The sequence below is a fragment of the Cherax quadricarinatus genome, chromosome 12 (genome assembly GCF_038502225.1).
Source record: "Cherax quadricarinatus isolate ZL_2023a chromosome 12, ASM3850222v1, whole genome shotgun sequence".
In the NCBI taxonomy this organism is placed as follows: Eukaryota; Metazoa; Arthropoda; class Malacostraca; order Decapoda; family Parastacidae; genus Cherax; species Cherax quadricarinatus.
The window spans coordinates 27,004,530-27,024,440 of record NC_091303.1 but is presented as its reverse complement, the minus strand read 5'-3'; the positions used below and the strand labels follow the sequence as shown (position 1 = coordinate 27,024,440).

Sequence of the window (19,911 nt, the reverse complement as noted above, 5' to 3'; positions counted from 1 at the left end):
GTTTCTTGAGGCAGTTTAGATAAGTTGGTTATGAGAAAGGTAGGGTAGTGGTCTGTGGTGTTGTCTGTGGTTATACCTGCTTGTAGTGAGGGTATCATGTTGGTCCAGATATGGTCAAGTAATGAGGCACTTGTCTCAGAGATTCTTGTTGGCTTCGTTATAGAGGGTAGCAACAAGCTGTTGTTCATAGCATTTGTGAAATCAGCTACTGGAGGGGTCAGTTGCTTGGATAAGGTTTATGTTGAAATCTCCTGCTAGTATCAGATGGTGTTTATTCAATTCTGACTCAATTATCATGTTTCTAAGGTTACTGCTAAAAGTGTAAGTATTTGAGTGTGGTAGTCTGTAGACTGTGCCTACTGTTATAGGTTTCTTAAGTGTTCTTGATGTGAATTTAGCAATTATATATTCACCATTTTCGTCCTGTACATTAGTTGATTTCATACATTCTAGTTCATCAGAGTAATAGATGGCAGTGCCTCCTCCTGACTGGTCAGACCTGCAGTTATGTATGGCTGTGTAACCAGGTATGGTAAATATGTCTGTGAAATCTTGTCTGAGCCAGCTTTCAGTAAGTATAATGAAAGTTATAGTAGCATTTAGAGACTTCAGTAATGCAATGGGGTCATCATAGTGTTTACTCAGTGATCTAACATTGTAGTTGAAGACTGTAATGTTCTTGCTGACACTGAGAAGGGTATTAGCCTGACTAGCAGTGTAGTAATGACAATTATTGTTAGGATTATGTGTGCAGTTCAATAAGAGATTGATATCAGGATCGATAATTGCATTCATAAGGGGTAGGTAGAGAAATAGCTGTTACAATTATTAAAAAAGAAAAAAAAGACAAAAGCAGTTGATGTTAAACCACTAACAAATATGAATATATGAACTAAGATAATTATTTTAAATCTAAAAATAATGGAACTACTGAATATTAAAGTAAAACACTTTAGCATCTTGATTATTTTAAAGTTAAATGTAATGGTTTCGAGTATAAAACAAAACAGAGAATAAAAAACTTAAGCACCTGAATTAGCACCTTAAATAGCACCTTAAGTGTCTTAAGTAACTGGGAATTAATTACTGTTATTCAATAATAGAAATGAAAATATGGGTTAAAATAAGGGTAAATTCTACTATACTACAGCACTGAACATGGTTGATATTTTGTTGAGATATGGCTTAACAAGGTTCAGTCAAACCAGTGAATGAGAGGAAACATGCTAGTTCTTGATAATTTGTTATTTCAAACCTACGACCCGTGTCTGATAATTTTACCATGATAATGCCATCGCGAGTAAAGCACTGTTTTATTGTTGCATTATCACGCTTAAGTTTTCGAAGTCTGTATAATAGGTTCTGTCATTTTTTAGTTAGGCACTCAGTTACATACACATTACTCCTTTTCTTGATGGAGGAACTTATTAGATCATTTTTTATATCAATGGAATTGAATTTTAACATAACACTTTGCTCTTGACCCGGCCTGCCTAGCAGTCAAGCCTCCTTGATATCATTGGGTTCAATGTTAACTTTTATCTCATCTTTTATTAGCTGGAGTGCTTTGATGGTGCAGTTCTCATTGTTTGTATCTGGTGGTAAGGTAAAGCTGGCTAAAATGACAGAGTCAAGGAGCTTGTCTTGTTCAATCATGTGGCCCGGTGGCCTGGTGGCTAAAGCTCCCACTTCACACACGGAGGGCCCGGGTTCGATTCCCGGCGGGTGGAAACATTTCGACACGTTTCCTTACACCTGTTGTCCTGTTCACCTAGCAGCAAATAGGTACCTGGGTGTTAGTCGACTGGTGTGGGTCGCATCCTGGGGGACAAGATTAAGGACCCCAATGGAAATAAGTTACAGTCCTCGATGACGCACTGACTTTCTTGGGTTATCCTGGGTGGCTAACCCTCCGGGGTTAAAAATCCGAACGAAATCTTATCTTATCTTATCCCTTTGACACTGGAAGCATGCATTCCACTGGGATTCCATGTTTAACTTCCAATCTTGTGTAGCTTCTGACAGCTTGGTGGTGAGGGAATTTATTTGTTTAGTATGTATGTCTGTAGTTAAGTGCAGGTTTGCATGTTCTTTAGATGAGTTTGTTAATGATGGCAGTTTTCTAGTTCACTAATCTTTGAGTTTTGTGTTGTATATAGAGAGCACTCTAGGTCCCTAATGAGTTTTCATAGGTTTCGTTTTGCCGTCTTAACATACTATTGTCCTGTAGAATTTTATTAATGGTGTCGGGCCATTGTTGAGGACTGCACTTCTGGGCTATACCTGTGGGTGTTGATGAGTTGTAATCTACGTTGCCGTTTGGGGTGAAGAGATCTCGGGTGTTTTCCATAGTTGAAGAGAAGTAACCTTGGGTGCTAGCCATGGATGAGGATGAATGTTGAGAGAATCCAGAGAAAGTTTTGGAGTTGTCTGCCATTGTAGTTGCTGTGTTGGTCTGGGCGGGGGTGAGGGGTGGTAGAAGATGCGCTGGTGTCCTTCAGGGTAGACATTATGGGTAACAGTTTCTGAGGAGGTTTGGTGTCTGTCTTGGTGTTGCTTTTTCTGTTCTTGTATCCCATGAGATCACTAGTGGAGTTGATATGGACTTACTGTAGTGGTAACTGTTGCTTGGCTGGTATTATGTCTTGCAGCAGGCTAGTGTTTGGTATGCCAGGCAGTCCTCTTTTAGTCGTGTTTGGTCAGCTTTCTACATCATTAGCAGCTTTGTTTTGGTTGTTACTGGTTCCATGTGGGTCAATGCAGCAGTACAAGTAGGCCATAATAAGACATAATAACCAATATTAATAACATAGAAATATGGAATATACTCTAGAATGAATAAAATAAGTCATTATGTATGTCACAAGAGGTGTTCTGTTGTTGTTGGGTATATAAGGGCCACTGAGAGCATAAGCTGTCCATAATGGTGGTGAAGCAGCAGCTGAGGTGCCAGTGTTTTCTGTAACCCTATATAACTTCAACAACATTGGAGGAGTTATTAGAATTGCTGAATCACTGAAGAAGGCACCCTCTACCACCATCACAACCACTACCACCATCACTACCACCCTCTACCACTATCACAACCTCTTCCACCCTCTACTGCCATCACTACCACCCTCTACCACTATCACAACCACCCTCTACCACTATCACAACCACCCTCTACCACTATCACAACCACCCTCTACCACTATCACAACTGCTACCACTCTACCACTACCACTTTTGTATTTTTCTACAAACTTTTACTTAAATTATATGTGTTTCTCACATTCTTTACCAAAGAGCTGGCACTAGAAGCTTTCTTTGGGGCCATGGTGACTTATTTAGCAGTTGCAAGCACTAAAACGAATGGAGTATTATGAAATGTGTCGTATGAACTCATGGGATCATCCTCACTTACTGATAAACAATGGCACACTGGATGGGAATGGAGTGTGAGGCGGCTTGGGGCTGTGTGTATGCGTCCCAGATGAACAACTATTTGCGAGTCAGTGTTTTGATGAGAAAAAAGTTAAGATTTCCGAAAATTACGACTTTCGAGCCTTATGAAATATGAGGGTCCACTGTACAATATAATAATAATAATAACAGTAAAGAGAAACTTCAAAAGGCTACCAGTAGTTGGTGCCACCACCAGCAAAACATTGGTAAACTCTACTAGAACGCTTTTCACCTGTCTAGACTTAAGTAGTCTATTAGTACAGTGGACCCCCACATAACGATATTAATCCGTTCCTGAGAGCTCATTGTTATGCGACTAACCCATACGAAGTCTCCCTTATTATCAACACGCTAAAAAACAAGGCAGGAGATTTAAATACCTTACCACCCTTTATATACAAAAAAGTGTCACAAGTGCTGTCACCAATCATTGCAACACTCTTTAACAAATCCATTGAATCCTCCACCTTCCCTACAGTACTCAAAATAGCAAGGGTCACCCCGATCCACAAAGGAGGAGACCAAACAGAGTTGAATAACTATAGGCCAATATCCAACTTACACCCTCTCTCAAAAATCTTCGAAAAATTAATTCATAAACGAATCTACTCCTACCTTATCTCCCAAAACATACTCAACCCCTGCCAATTTGGATTCAGGCCAAATAAAAATACTAATGATGCTATTATACACATGCTAGAACATATATACACTGCAATAGAGAAAAAAGAAGTCCCACTGGAGATCTTCATTGACTTACGTAAAGCTTTTGATACAGTTAACCATGACTTGCTCCACGTAAAATTGTCACACTATGGTATAAGAGGGCACTCCCTCAACTACCTCAAGTCATACCTCAGCAACAGAAGCCAATATGTGTATGCAAATGGGGCAAACTCTTCTGCACAACCAATTACAGTTGGTGTCCCACAGGGAAGTGTCCTTGGCCCTCTTCTCTTTCTCCTATACATAAATGACCTACCAAATGCTTCGCAATTACTCAAACCCACACTATTTGCAGATGACACTACATACGTCTTCTCCCACCCGAGCCCAGTCACGCTAGCCAATACTGTAAATACCGAATTACAGAAAATATCTACCTGGATGAGGACTAACAAACTTACACTAAACATTGACAAAACCTACTTCATGCAGTTTGGTAACAGAGCTACAGATGTCCCTCTTAACATAATGATAAACGGATCACCTATCACAAAGCTAACAGAGGGAAAATTCTTAGGAATCCACCTTGATAATAGACTCAAATTTCATACACATATACAACAAATTTCTAAGAAAATTTCCAAGACTGTAGGCATACTATCGAAGATACGGTACTATGCTCCCCAGTCAGCCCTCCTGGCCCTATATCACTCTCTTATTTACCCCTATCTCACCTATGGAATTTGTGCATGGGGCTCAACAACAAGTAACCATCTCAGACCACTAATTACCCAACAAAAGGCTGCAGTTAGAATGATAACAAATTCTCACTATAGGCAGCACACTCCACCAATATTCAATACACTAAACCTATTCACCATACAAAACATTCATACTTATTACTGCACCTATTACATACATAGAACACTTAACTCTGATATTAACCCTCCCCTCAAACATCTCCTTGCCAACCTCAACAGAACACATGACCATAACACAAGGCACAGATCACTCTTTGATGTTCCTCGTGTCCATCTCACACTATGCAAAAACTCAATGCACATAAAAGGCCCTAAAATCTGGAACTCATTACCTGTAAATATAAAAGAAACACTACCTGTTTATAAATTCAAGTCTCTTCTCAAAGATCACTTACTCACCCAAAACCAAATAAATACTGAATAACTGAACCTTATAAATTGTATATCTTAAATGTTTCTCACAATTATATCACATAAATGTTAAACCTAAAACCCAATCTAACTATTATTTTTTAAATACACTACCTAACAGAATACTCCATTCCACTGAATGTACAACAATGCATACAACCATATGACCTGTCTTTGTAATACTCACTTGTGCTTTATAGTAATCTGTTTACATTAAAGTTTTATCACTGATGTCATCATTGCTTAGTTCATCTTAAGTTAATTTTAAGCCAGCCCATAATGCTATGCATAGTATAAGTGGCTTTGGCATGCTGCTCTTATCTGTATTTTTTGTACCTCTGTATGTGTGCACAAATTTTTAAATAAATAAATAAATAAATAAATAAATGCGAATGAATTTTCCCCATAAGAAATAATGGAAATCAAATTAATCCGTGCAAGACACCCCAAAGTATGAAAAAAAAAAAAATTTTACCACATGAAATATTAATTTTAATACACACAAACTGAAAAAGGCATGCACAGTTACATGACACTTACCTTTATTGAAGATCTGGTGATGATTGATGGGATGGGAGGAGGAGGGAGTCTTAGTGTTTAGAAGGGGAATCCCCTTCCATTAAGACTTGAGATGTCAAGTCCTTTTCTGGGGTTACTTCCCTTCTTCTTTTAATGCCACTAGGACCAGCTTCAGAGTCACTGGACTTCTGTCGCACAACATATCTGTCCATAGTGGCCTGTACCTCTCGTTCCTTTATGACTTCCCTAAAGTGTTTCACAACAGTGTCAGTGTAATAGTCACCAGCACGGCTTGCAATAGCTGTGTTAGGGTGATTGTCATCAAAAAAGGTTTGCACTTTAAGCCACATTCCACACATTTCCTTAATCTTTGAAGTAGGCAACTTTTTCAATTTCTCTCCCCTCCTCCGAACCAGTTTCCTCAGGTCTGGCCTCTTGCTGTTGAAGTTGATCTAGCAGCTCATCAGTGGTTAGTTCTTCATTGTCCTCCTCCACCAACTCTTCCACATCATCCCCACTAACCTCCAACCCCAAGGACTTTCCCAATGCCACAATGGATTCTTCAACTGGCATACTCCTCTCAGGGTTAGCCTGAAACCCTTCAAAATCCCTTTGGTCTACACATTGTGGCCACAGTTTCTTCCAAGCAGAGTTCAAGGTCCTCTTAGTCACTCCCTCCCAAGCCTTACCTATAAGGTTTACACAATTGAGGATATTAAAGTGCTCTCTCCAAAACTCTCTTAGAGTCAATTGAGTTTCTGAGGTCACTACAAAGCACCTTTCAAACAGAGCTTTTGTGTACAGTTTTTTTGAAGTTTGCAATAACCTGCTGGTCCATGGGCTGCAGGAGAGGAGTGGTATTAGGAGGCAAAAACTTGACCTTAATGAAGCTCATGTCCCCATAAAGTCGCTCTGCCACGTCTGTAGGATGACCAGGGGCATTGTCTAACACCAGGAGGCACTTAAGGTCTAATTTCTTTTCAGTTAGGTAATCTTTCACATTGGGGGCAAATGCATGGTGTAACCAGTCATAGAAAAAGTCCCTAGTGACCCATGCCTCACTGTTTGCCCTCCACAGCACACACAAATTAGCCTTGAGGATATTCTTTTGCCTGAACGCTCTGGGAGTTTCTGAGTGATACACTAATAAAGGCTTCACTTTGCAATCACCACTAGCATTGGAACACATCAACAGAGTAAGCCTGTCTTTCATAGGCTTATGTCCTGGGAGTGCCTTTTCCTCCTGAGTAATGTAGGTCCTGCTTGGCATTTTCTTCCAAAACAGGCCTGTTTCATCACAATTAAACACTTGTTCAGGTTTCAGTCCTTCACTGTCTATGTACTCCTTGAATTCCTGCACATATTTTTCAGCTGCTTTGTGGTCCGAACTGGCAGCCTCACCATGCCTTATCACACGATGTATGCCACTACGCTTCTTAAATCTCTCAAACCAACCTTTGCTGGCCTTAAATTCACTCACATCATCACTAGTTGCAGGCATTTTTTTAATTAAATTCTCATGCAACTTCCTAGCCTTTTCACTTATGATCACTTGAGAGATGCTATCTCCTGCTATCTGTTTTTCATTTGTCCATACCAATAAGAGTCTCTCAACATCTTCCATCACTTGCGATCTCTGTTTCGAAAACACAGTTGAACCTTTGGCAAGAACAGCTTCCTTGATTGCCGTTTTGTTGCCCACAATAGTAGCATTGGGTGATTGGGGTTTATTATACAACCTGGCCAGCTCGGAGACACGCACTCCACTTTCATACTTAGCAATGATCTCTTTCTTCATCTCTATAGTAATTCTCACCCTTATTGCTGTAGGGTTGGTACTAGAAGCTTTCTTGGGGCCCATGGTCACTTATTTTGCAGATAAAATCACCAAAAACACTGTAATAATACGAAATGTTCCGATTGTATGCTTGGATGTTACCGCGGAGGCTGGCTGGTAAACAATGCCACTGGCGGAACACGTGAGGCTGGCTCAGGCCGCACATTAGACGCGTCTCGGACGAACAGCGTTGAGCGGGTTTTTAGCGGTATGCGAGGCAAAATCTTAGCAATAAAATGTATCGGTATGCGGATTTAACTGTATTAGGTTAAGTCTGCCCCAAATACCTCAGCATGATAGAAGCTTTTTTTGCTCCTAACATATTATGATATGTAAACACACATTTTAACCTTTGCAAAGAAATAAATATTTTATTTACTTATTTATTTAAGGAACCTCCCTTGAGGGGGAAGTTCGCATCCTGAAATTTCGTTCGTATCCAGAAGCAAAAAAATCAACTGAATGACAGTTTGTATCCTGAAAAATTCGCATAGTGGGGCATTCGTAAGATGAGGTTCCACTGTACTTGGTATGATATTTAACCCTTAAACTGTCCAGACGTAGATCTAAGTTCACGTGCGTAGCGCTCTGACCTTGATTTTCCCCATTTGAAAGCATGTAAAAAATAAAGTGGATCTACGTTCGGAGCCTCCCCCCCGCACGTGGATGTAGATCTATGTTTGGACAGTTTAACCCTTTCAGGGTCGACAGGCCCTCTCCCAGACTTGTTCTCAGGGTCGAGAAATTTTCAAAAACAAAAAAATTATTTTTTCTTAACATTATAAGTTCAAAAAAACTTTTTTTGCCATCAATACTTACTGAGATATGGAGGCGTGAAGTTGACAGAAAATGGGCCACATGTGGCATCATCGCCGACTGCCGGTCACCTGGTAACTTTCTGTTTACTTTTTTTACTTTTTTTTTCTACTTTTTTCTATTATTTTTTAATTCTTTTTTTCAAGTAACTTTTATGGCCTGTGAGACCAATATCAGCACTATTTTGTAAGTTTTTTCTCTTTCTTTAATACACAATAACTTCATAAGCACTGTTGTCACTATATTTACAAAACTTGTTTACACAAATGATATAAAATGTTGTTTATTACAATTTTTCTATATTTTATATACACATATACAGTCACAGGACATGTTTCTAGAAGTTCTGCAGCCTGTGGAACTCTTTGAAACATGGTGTCATGCACAGTGATGTTTTACACTCCTCACACATAAAACGAGTGTCTCTGCATTGTTGTGGGCGTTTTTTGTGTGTGCACAGACATAACACCTCCTCTGAGCCTTTTTCTTGAAAGCAGTAACAGGCAATTGTATTAGGAAGTGATCAAAATGCTTCAGACGAGAAGGTAGTTGCTGATAATTTAGTGGGCGGTTTTCTATTGCAGGTGTTTTTCCTTGGTACTTGAATACTATTTGTCTGATGACAGACAAACAAAATTTGCCATATGGTGGTTTGTTTCTGGTCCTCATCTTATACATATTACATGTATAAGCATTGAGCATGGAAATGTCCAGAAGATGGAAAAAGAGTTTTATGTACCACTTATAACTCTTGCGAACACAATCAGCAAACCCAATCTGCATATCACATTTGTCCACTGAGTGCGTATTGAAGGTGTAATCAATCACAGCTGCAGGTTTTAGAATGGGTTCATTGGTCTCTCTGTTCTGCCTGCCAGTGTTTGGGTGAACTGATGACAACAGGGTGAACTGATGATAACAGTGTGACATCTCGTTTGTCATGCCACCAAAATGCCATGATGTCATTGGCAGCAAACTTCTGCACCTCACCTCTACAAGTGCCAGCGTCAAACCTGGGCATATGCTGACTATTTGCACACACTGTGCCACACACATCTGTCATGGTCACTCGCAAAAAATCACTGAGTGAGGGACTTGTGTACCAGTTATCATTATACATGTATAATATATGCCCCTTACCAAGATATGGTTCCATCATTGTTCTAACCACATAACCAGAGATGCCCAATAACTTTTTGGTATTTTGCAGTGTATAACTTCCAGTGTACACAATAATATTAATTACAAGACCACTGTAGCAATCACAAAGCACAAATAACTTTATACCAAAGCATTTCCTCTTGGTATATACTGCTTGAATAAGAGTCTTCCTTTGAACAGAATCAAAGACTCATCAATAACAAGCTTCCTGAAGGGATAAAAATACATATTGAATTTCTCTTTCAGATACACAAACACATTCCTAATCTTATATAACCTGTCGTTTCTGTCAGGCCTGGTTTTGTCTGAGAAGTGAAGCATACGTAATAGTAGCATAAATTGATTCACTCGCATTATATCACTGAATGTTATCAACAAATTTTGTTGAAAATAAGAAAAAGTTTTGGAGTGAGATTAACAAGTTAAGAAAGCCTAGAGAACAAATGGATTTGTCAGTTAAAAATAGGAGAGGAGAGTTATTAAATGGAGAGTTAGAGGTATTGGGAAGATAGAGGGAATATTTTGAGGAATTGTTAAATGTTGATGAAGATAGGGAAGCTGTGATTTCGTGTATAGGACAAGGAGGAATAACATCTTGTAGGAGTGAGGAAGAGCCAGTTGTGAGTGTGGGGGAAGCTCATGAGGCAGTAGGTAAAATGAAAGGGGGTAAGGCAGCCGGGATTGATGGGATAAAGATAGAAATGTTAAAAGCAGGTGGGGATATAGTTTTGGAGTGGTTGGTGCAATTATTTAATAAATGTATGGAAGAGGGTAAGGTACCTAGGGATTGGCAGAGAGCATGCATAGTTCCTTTGTATAAAGGCAAAGGGGATAAAAGAGAGTGCAAAAATTATAGGGGGATAAGTCTGCTGAGTATACCTGGTAAAGTGTATGGTAGAGTTATTATTGAAAGAATTAAGAGTAAGACAGAGAATAGGATAGCAGATGAACAAGGAGGCTTTAGGAAAGGTAGGGGGTGTGTGGACCAGGTGTTTACAGTGAAACATATAAGTGAACAGTATTTAGATAAGGCTAAAGAGGTCTTTGTGGCATTTATGGATTTGGAAAAGGCATATGACAGGGTGGATAGGGGGGCAATGTGGCAGATGTTGCAAGTGTATGGTGTAGGAGGTAGGTTACTGAAAGCAGTGAAGAGTTTTTACGAGGATAGTGAGGCTCAAGTTAGAGTATGTAGGAAAGAGGGAAATTATTTCCCAGTAAAAGTAGGCCTTAGACAAGGATGTGTGATGTCACCGTGGTTGTTTAATATATTTATAGATGGGGTTGTAAGAGAAGTAAATGCGAGGGTCTTGACAAGAGGCGTGGAGTTAAAAGATAAAGAATCACACACAAAGTGGGAGTTGTCACAGCTGCTCTTTGCTGATGACATTGTGCTCTTGGGAGATTCTGAAGAGAAGTTGCAGAGATTGGTGGATGAATTTGGTAGGGTGTGCAAAAGAAGAAAATTAAAGGTGAATACAGGAAAGAGTAAGGTTATGAGGATAACAAAAAGATTAGGTGATGAAAGATTGAATATCAGATTGGAGGGAGAGAGTATGGAGGAGGTGAATGTATTCAGATATTTGGGAGTGGACGTGTCAGCGGATGGGTCTATGAAAGATGAGGTGAATCATAGAATTCATGAGGGAAAAAGAGTGAGTGGTGCACTTAGGAGTCTGTGGAGACAAAGAACTTTGTCCTTGGAGGCAAAGAGGGGAATGTATGAGAGTATAGTTTTACCAATGCTCTTATATGGGTGTGAAGCATGGGTGATGAATGTTGCAGCGAGGAGAAGGCTGGAGGCAGTGGAGATGTCATGTCTGAGGGCAATGTGTGGTGTGAATATAATGCAGAGAATTCGTAGTTTGGAAGTTAGGAGGAGGTGCGGGATTACCAAAACTGTTGTCCAGAGGGCTGAGGAAGGGTTGTTGAGGTGGTTCGGACATGTAGAGAGAATGGAGCGAAACAGAATGACTTCAAGAGTGTATCAGTCTGTAGTGGAAGGAAGGCGGGGTAGGGGTCGGCCTAGGAAAGGTTGGAGAGAGGGGGTAAAGGAGGTTTTGTGTGCGAGGGGCTTGGACTTTCAGCAGGTATGCATGAGCGTGTTTGATAGGAGTGAATGGAGACAAATGGTTTTTAATACTTGACGTGCTGTTGGAGTGTGAGCAAAGTAACATTTATGAAGGGGTTCAGGGAAACCGGCAGGCCGGACTTGAGTCCTGGAGATGGGAAGTACAGTGCCTGCACTCTGAAGGAGGGGTGTTAATGTTGCAGTTTAAAAACTGTAGTGTAAAGCACCCTTCTGGCAAGACAGTGATGGAGTGAATGATGGTGAAAGTTTTTCTTTTTCGGGCCACCCTGCCTTGGTGGGAATCGGCCAGTGTGATAATAATAATATATCACTGAAACCTGAGGTTGCAATCAGGCGGTCTGTTGACCAGTATATGACACTGTGCTTATACACATGTGGCATAAGCATTATTGTGGCAAAGAAAAGATATATCTCAGCCACAGTTATCGCCTTCCACTGGTGTAGGCATGATTTTGGTGAAAGTGTTGTGTTTGCCATGGTGTACTCGAAGTATGTGTTGCTTTTCCTGACAATAATTTCCATCAGGGGTTCGTCAAAGAATAACTCAAAACATTCCAGTTCAGTGGCACTGTTCCCAAGTGTACAAGATGGCCGTATTCCACTTTGAGTTTCATCAAAGTGATGAGGATTGGGAACAAAATTGTCAGCTTCCTGCCAATCCCAGGTGCGGTCTGCTGGTGGGTACTGGACATTGACAGGTGGTTGTGGTTGTGGAGTTGGTGGTTGTGGAGGTTGTGGTTGTGGAGGCTGGTGTGGTGGGTGGGTGGGGGAGGGTTGCCTTTGTTGTAGATCAGCTGAGGCAGCAGTGTGGGTGGCAGCATGGCCCACTGCTGGTGCCTCACAGCTGGCACCACTACTACCACCACCATGCACATTTTCCATCCCAATTGCAACAGTATCATCTTCATTTTCACTATCTGTTCCTGTTGTACAGGCACTGGATATACTCCGAGATGTACTCCTTCCACTTGGAATAGCATATGGCACACTACCAGAGCGCATATACCATCGTATATACTGACGCTTCACTGGAGAATATTCCGCATCACTATCACTACTGGAACTGTTTTCAAGAGCTTGTAGTTCTTATTCACTATCACTATCATCACCAATGCTCACACCTGAGTCCGGGATATGGGAAAATAGGAGTTTCCTCTTTGGATCTGGTACAACTGAACGTGAACAAGACGGCCCAGCATCAGAGGTGGAAGGCTGAGGGTCATCTGGGTTTTCCTCACTATTACTGGTATTATGTTCATTAGTTTCTGTCACAACTTCATCAAAACCTTGAAACTCATCTTCACTGGCACTTCCATCTGTATTAGAACTGTCACTGGGAGAACAAAAATGTCCCAATTTGCCGAGGAGTGAGGAGTTTCTTACCGCGAGGCATGGTGAACAAGGTGTACTAAAATGGCATTCCCACAATGCATCACTTAGTCCCAGATTTTTTCCTACCATGCACACCGACCACACACACACCCATTCTCTCACATCTAGGCCTACCAGCCTTTTCCCGCTTGATTTGAAGGTGCTAGAATTTGTGTGTACTAGTACGTCAGCAACTCTGGCACGTAAGCCGTACTAGTATGTCGGAAACCCTGAAAGGGTTAAGGGCTAAGTAAAATCTAATACAGTGGACCCTCGCCTAACAAACGCATTGCATAGCGTTAAATTCGCCTAACGATACATTTTAAAGCTAACATTTTGCCTCGGCTAGCACTAAAAAACTCGCATAACGATATTCGTTCTCGGGTACCTATTAATATCATTAGGCGAGGGTCCACTGTAGGTGCTTTTTAATGATGTGAGTAAAGCTGTTAGCAGATTGTTAAATTATGGCATATTCAGGCAGTGAGTTTCATATTTTGAGCCTTTTTATTTGCATAGAATTTGTATTATGTTCATGTGTTCTGTTGCAGCTCACCAGAGAAAGTTTAAGCTCTGGGTTAATGTATGTACTTATTGTCCTGTGTACAGTGTTCACAGTATTAATTATGAAAATTATTCACAGTACAGTGGTCCCTCGTTTTTCATAATTATTCCATTCCTGGAAGTGTGATTATTATCGAAATTGATGATTTTCGAATCAATTTTCCCAATAAGAAATAATGTAAATACAATTAATCCGTTCCATCTCAACACCTGAACCGCATTCTCTTTGCTGACGACACGACTTATGTCATCTCTCACCCTAATCTTGCCACCCTCAACACCATTGTTAATGAGGAGCTGATCAAAATATCGACTTGGATGACAGCCAATAAACTTATGCTTAACACTGACAAAACCTACTACATTATGTTTGGTAGCAGAGCAGGAGATGCGCAAATTAACATTAAGATCGGCAACACTCTAATTGCCAGGCATAATGAGGGCAAATTCTTAGGCCTATACCTCGACAACAACCTGAACTTCGCACCCATATCCAACACATAACCAAAAAAGTATCCAAAACGGTTGGGATCCTCTCCAAGATACGATACTACGTGCCGCAAACTGCCCTTCTCACACTATACCATTCACTTATATATCCATACCTTACCTATGCTATTTGTGCTTGGGGTTCAACTGCAGCAACACACCTAAAGCCAATAATAACCCAACAAAAAGCCACAGTAAGAATAATCACTAAATCCCATCCCTGGCAACACACCCCCCCCCACTCTTCATAGATCTAAACTTACTCCCTGTTCAGTACATCCACACTTACTACTGTGCAATCTACATCTACAGGACCTTAAATTCCAATATTAACCTTGACCTAAAATGCTTTCTTGATAGTTGTGACAGAACCCACAGGCACAACACCAGACACAAACATCTCTATGACATTCCCCGTGTCAGACTAAACCTTTACAAAAATTCAATGTATGTCAAAGGCCCTAAAATCTGGAACACCCTACCTGAAAATTCTAAAACTGCAGACACATTCATCACCTTCAAAACTACCATCAGAAAACATCTTATCTCCCTGATACACCCTGTCAACTAATTACACGAATACCACCTGGTGGTTAACACTTACACTCACTCACCCATTTGACCATAAACAGAAATATCAATCTCAATCTCAAAATAATGAATCTTAACTAGTCATAAGTTGGCCTGTGATACTCCAATACTGAAACTATGTATAGTGCCACAACAAAACTAGTATTTAGTCACTTAGCCATAATACCAACTTACCTCATAATTTTGTAATATTTTAAACTTAAGATTTAATTTAAGTCTGCCCGAAATGCCTAGCCATGCTAGGTGTTCTAGTGGCACACTCTGTAATTATTAATTTACTGCATGTAAACCACACAATAACCAAATTCTGTAAACTCAGCATTGTAATCCTTATAGAGAATAAACGTTGAATTTGAATTCCTGACACCCAGAAGTATTAAAACAAAAAAATTTTTTACGTGAAATATAGATGTAGTACATAAACAATACAATGGGACATGATGAATGAAACATTAACAGCATAACACTTACCTTTATTGGCGATTCTTCTTAGTGTATGGGAGACTGGAGGAGGAAAGAGATTGGATTAGTTACAGTTTAGAAGGGGAATCCCTTTCCATCATCACCTCAGGCACCAAGTGCTTTTCTGGGGTTACTTCTCTTCTCTGTTTCTTAATGCCACTAGGACCAGCTTGAGAGTCACTGGAGCCCTGTCTCACAAAAACAGTCTCCAGAGAGCTCTGTTTCTGACGTCTCTTTAAAACTTCCCTAAAATGGGCCAAGACTTCGTCACTGTACATGTTGCCAACATGGCTTGCAACAGCCTTGTCAGGGTGATGTTTCTCCATAAATCTTTCCATCTTACCCCACATTTCAAAAATCTCCTTAATTTCTGAAGAATGCAACTTCTTCCATCTCTCTTCCTCTTCCTCTGCAGCAAGATTCTGAGCTGCGATCTGTTGCTGTTCCTACTGAAGCTCTTGCTGCTCCTCAGTGGTGAGCTCTTCATTGTGGTCTTCCACCAACTCTTCCACATCCTCCAAACTCACATCCAACCCCATGGAACTCCCCAGTGCCACAATAGATTTCACAACTGACATAGGCTCATCAGGGTCAGCCACAAACCCTTCAAAATCTCTCTTGCGGACACAATCTGGCCACAATTTTCTCCAAGCAGAGTTCAGAGTCCTGGTAGTCACTCCCTCCCAAGCCTTACCTATAAGGCTTATGCAATGGAGGATACTGAAGTGTTCTTTCCAAAAATCTCTTAGGGTCAAGTGAGTGTCTGAGGCCACATTAAAGCACCTTTGAAACATTGCTTTGGTGTAGAGTTTTTTAAAGTTTGAAATGACCTGCTGGTCCATGGGCTGGAGGAGAGGAGTGGTATTCGGGGGCAAGAACTTTACTGTGATGAGCCCAAACTCCTCCAAAATTAGGTCATCCAAGTTTGGAGATGAGCAGGTGCATTATCCATTACTAGGAGGCACTTGAGATCCAGTTTCTTTTCCAGGAGGTAATTCTTCACACTAGGGCCAAACACTTCATTGAACCACTCAACGAAAATTTCCCTCGTGACCCATGCCTTATTATTAGATTTCCAAAACACACACAATTTACTCTTCATAACATTGTTTTTCCTGAACACACTGGAATTTTCAGAATGGTACACTAGTAACGGCTTCACTCTGAAATCCCCACTAGCATTAGCACAGAACATGATCGTCAGCCTGTCTTTCATAGGCTTGTGTCCTGGCAGTCCCTTTTCCTCCTGAGTAATGTAGGTCCTCTTTAGCATTTTCTTCCAAAAGAGGCCTGTTTCGTCACAATTGAACACTTGTTCAGGTTTCACTCCTTCAGCCTCTATGTACTCCTTGAATTCACTTATGAATTTTGTAGCTGCAATTTTGTCCGAACTGGCAGCCTCACCATGCCTTACCACAGCGTGTATGCCACTACGGTTCTTAAATCTCTCAAACCAACCTTTGCTGACCTTAAATTCACAAAATATCAGTACTCGTTGCAGGCAATTTCTTTACCAGATCGTCGTGCAACTGCCTAGCCATTTCACAAATAATTGAGGTCATAAGACTATTTCCTGCTAATTGTTTCTCATTTATCCACACCAATAATAACTTCTCAACATCTTCGAGTACTGTTGATCTCATTTTTGTCAGCATATTTACCCCCTTTGCAACAACAGCTTCCTTGATTTCCTTTTTCTTGGCCACAATGGAAGCTATGGTTGTATGTTGTTTGTTATACATCCTGGCCAGTTCTGCCACACATACGCCACTTTCATATTGTTCAATGATGTTTTTCTTAAATTCAATCGTATTTCTCACCTTCTTTACCAAAGCCTTGGCACTAGGAGCTTTCGATGGAGCCATGGTAGCTTATTTAGTAGTTGCAAGCACTAAAATGAATGGAATATTATGAAATATTTTGTATGAACAAGTGAGGGGGCCGTCGCTCACTGGTAAACAATGGCACACTAGCTGGGAACGGCTCAGAGCCGTGAGTACGCGTCCCAGATGAACGCCTATTCGCGAGTCAAATGACGATTAGCGAGCCAATTTCTTGACAAAAAAAAAGTTACGATTTTCGAAAATTACGACTGTCGATCCTTACGATTATCAAGGGACCACTGTATTAATTATGAAAATTTTGAGTATTCGCCATGCATTGTTTGGAACCTGAATGAATTTTTGCAGAGGTGTGCAGACATCATAATTCAGATAGATCTTATAACTAATACTGTATAATATTTCTTTTCCAGTTTAGGAGGCCTGGTCTGAGACTGGGCCACAGGGAGGTTGATCTCTGAAACCATTAACGGATAAACCTACCATGGTCGCAAGCTCCTGTTGCATCATTATCATCTACTGATTTGAGCATTCTTTTCAGCTTATCACACTGCAGACATCATCTCTTCTTTCAAACTGGCCATATCCCACCAAGGCAGGGTGGCCCAAAAAGTTTTTCTTCATAACTTTAGTAATGTATACAGGAGATGGGGTTACTATCCCCTTGCTCCCAGCATTTAAGTTGCCTCTTACAATATGATTACCCCTATTCTTTTTATTTCAGTGTACAGTACGCTACTGTATAACCATTACAGATATACTAGAAATGTTATAAATGGTGCAAAGGTGGCATTAAAACAATATCAAAGATGGTTGACACAAACTCACTACCATTATAGTATGCTCCTCACTTAGTGACAGATTTGTTTAATGACATGGTCTCAGGAATGGAACTCCGTCGTTAAGTGAGGAGAGGCTGTATTGACAAAAACTGAAGCTGAATATCTACATCGAAGCATCAGTTAGATGCAGTTTGCAACTGTAAAAACATAAATATTATTATGAAGATGAATAATGTATTTTTAACATTAGTCCTCCTCTTTCCAGCTGATATTCTTCATAGGTGGATGGATGTGGTTTGTCAAGAAGATCTTCCGGGATTATGAGGTCCACAATACCTTAGTACAACTGTTCTTCCCAATGATCTTCATGCTTTCATGTGCTATGTTTGAGCTTATTATCTTCGAAATTGCTGCAGTTCTGGAGTCAGGGTAAGGTGATACGTTTGTGTATTGTACAGTGGACCCTCAGTTAATGATATTAATCCGTTCCAGAGAGCTTATCCTTAACCAATTTTGTTGTTATCCAAATTAATTTTCCCCATAAGAAATAATGGAAATTCAATTAATCCATTTCAGACATCCAAAAGTATTAAACAAAATAATTTTTTTACATGAAATATTCATTTCCCTACACAGAAAACAATGATACATGAAGACTAAAACAATAATAACATCACACTTACCTTTATTGAAAACATGGAGATGTATGGAAGATAGGAGGAGGGGAGAGGATGGAGGAGTTTACAATTGTTTGGAAGGGGAATCCCACTCCATAAAGACTTCAGGTACCAAGTCCTTATCCTGGGTTACTTCTCTCCTTTGTTTTTTAATGCCACTAGGACCAGCTTGAGAGCCACTGGACCCCTCTCACTCAAAAAAGTTTTCCAGAGAGGTCTGTTTCTGGCATATGTTAGGAATTGTGTTGGGAGAAACAAGATAGTCCTTCAATATGACACTAATGTCAGCTCTATGGCTTATTTATCTAGCACAATTTATCTAATATGACATAATAAACAATATTAACCCTTTGACTGTCGAAAGGCCCAATCCTGAAGTCTCTCCTGGTGTCGCAAAATATTCAAAAAAAAAAAAAAAAAAAAAATTCTTATAAAAATGTTAAGATTATTTTTCTTATTGTTTTAGTTCAAAAAAAAAAAAAAAACTTTTCCCATCAGTATTTACCAAGATATAGAGGCGTGGAGTTTGCCGAAAATGATCTGTGAGTGGCAACAGCGACGACTTCTGCTCACCCGGTAAACTTTGATTTACTTATATTCGATGGTTTCTTGTTTTTTTCACTACTTTATTTTTTCACGCAACTTTTGTGGCCTGTGAGGCCAAATTATTGTGCAATGTTCAAATATACACTCGTTGAATGTAACACAGTTATAGCAAAAACACTCATATCATTATAATGTTGCTAAAACTTGTTTACACAAACAATATAAAAAATTGTTTATTACGATTGTTCTATAATATATATACCTATGTACAATCACTGGACACTTTTCTAGAACTGCTGCAGCTTGTGGAATTCTTTGAAACATGGGCATAAGCACAATGGTGTTTTACACTCCTCACACACAAAACGAGTGTCTCTGCATTTTTGTGGACGTTTTGTGGTATGTCCACAGACAAAACACCTTTTCTGAGCATTTTTCTTGAGAGCAGTAGCAGACAGTGGTATGGGGTAGTGATCACCAGGCCTCAGACGAGAGGACCTGTGTTGATAATTTCGTGGGCGCTGGTCTATTGCAGGTGTAGGCATGATCTTGGTGAAAGAATAGTGTTTGCCATGGTGTACTCAAAGTATGTATTGCTTTCCCTGACAATAATGTCCATCAGGGGCTCATCGAAGAACAACTGAAAGCATTCCAGTTCAGTGGCATTGTTCCCAAGTGTACATGATGGCCGTATTCCACTTTGTCCTCCATCAAAGTCATGAGGACTGGGAACAAACTCGTCACCTTGCTGCCAATCCCAGATGCGGTCAGCTGGTGGGTTCTGGATATTGTAATGTGGTTGTGGTTGTTGTGGGAGTGTGGGGTCGGGTGAGGCTGGTTGTAGTTGTGCAGAGTCAGCAACATGGGTAGTAGTGTGG

The 19,911-nt window shown here is 40.3% G+C and overlaps 1 protein-coding gene across 3 annotated transcripts in view; it reads left to right on the top strand.

The window, feature by feature from the left end:
* Positions 1-19,911, top strand: part of GPHR (golgi pH regulator) — a 218,194-nt gene that overhangs the window by 22,404 nt on the left and 175,879 nt on the right. For all 3 annotated transcript variants that reach the window (XR_011391904.1, XM_070084286.1, XM_070084285.1), the window contains exon 2: positions 18,076-18,239. Coding sequence is in view for 2 of the 3 variants with exons in the window: in XM_070084286.1 (XP_069940387.1) it covers positions 18,076-18,239 (164 nt within the window). In the remaining variant the exon portion in view is untranslated. The remainder of the gene's footprint in view (positions 1-18,075; positions 18,240-19,911) is intronic.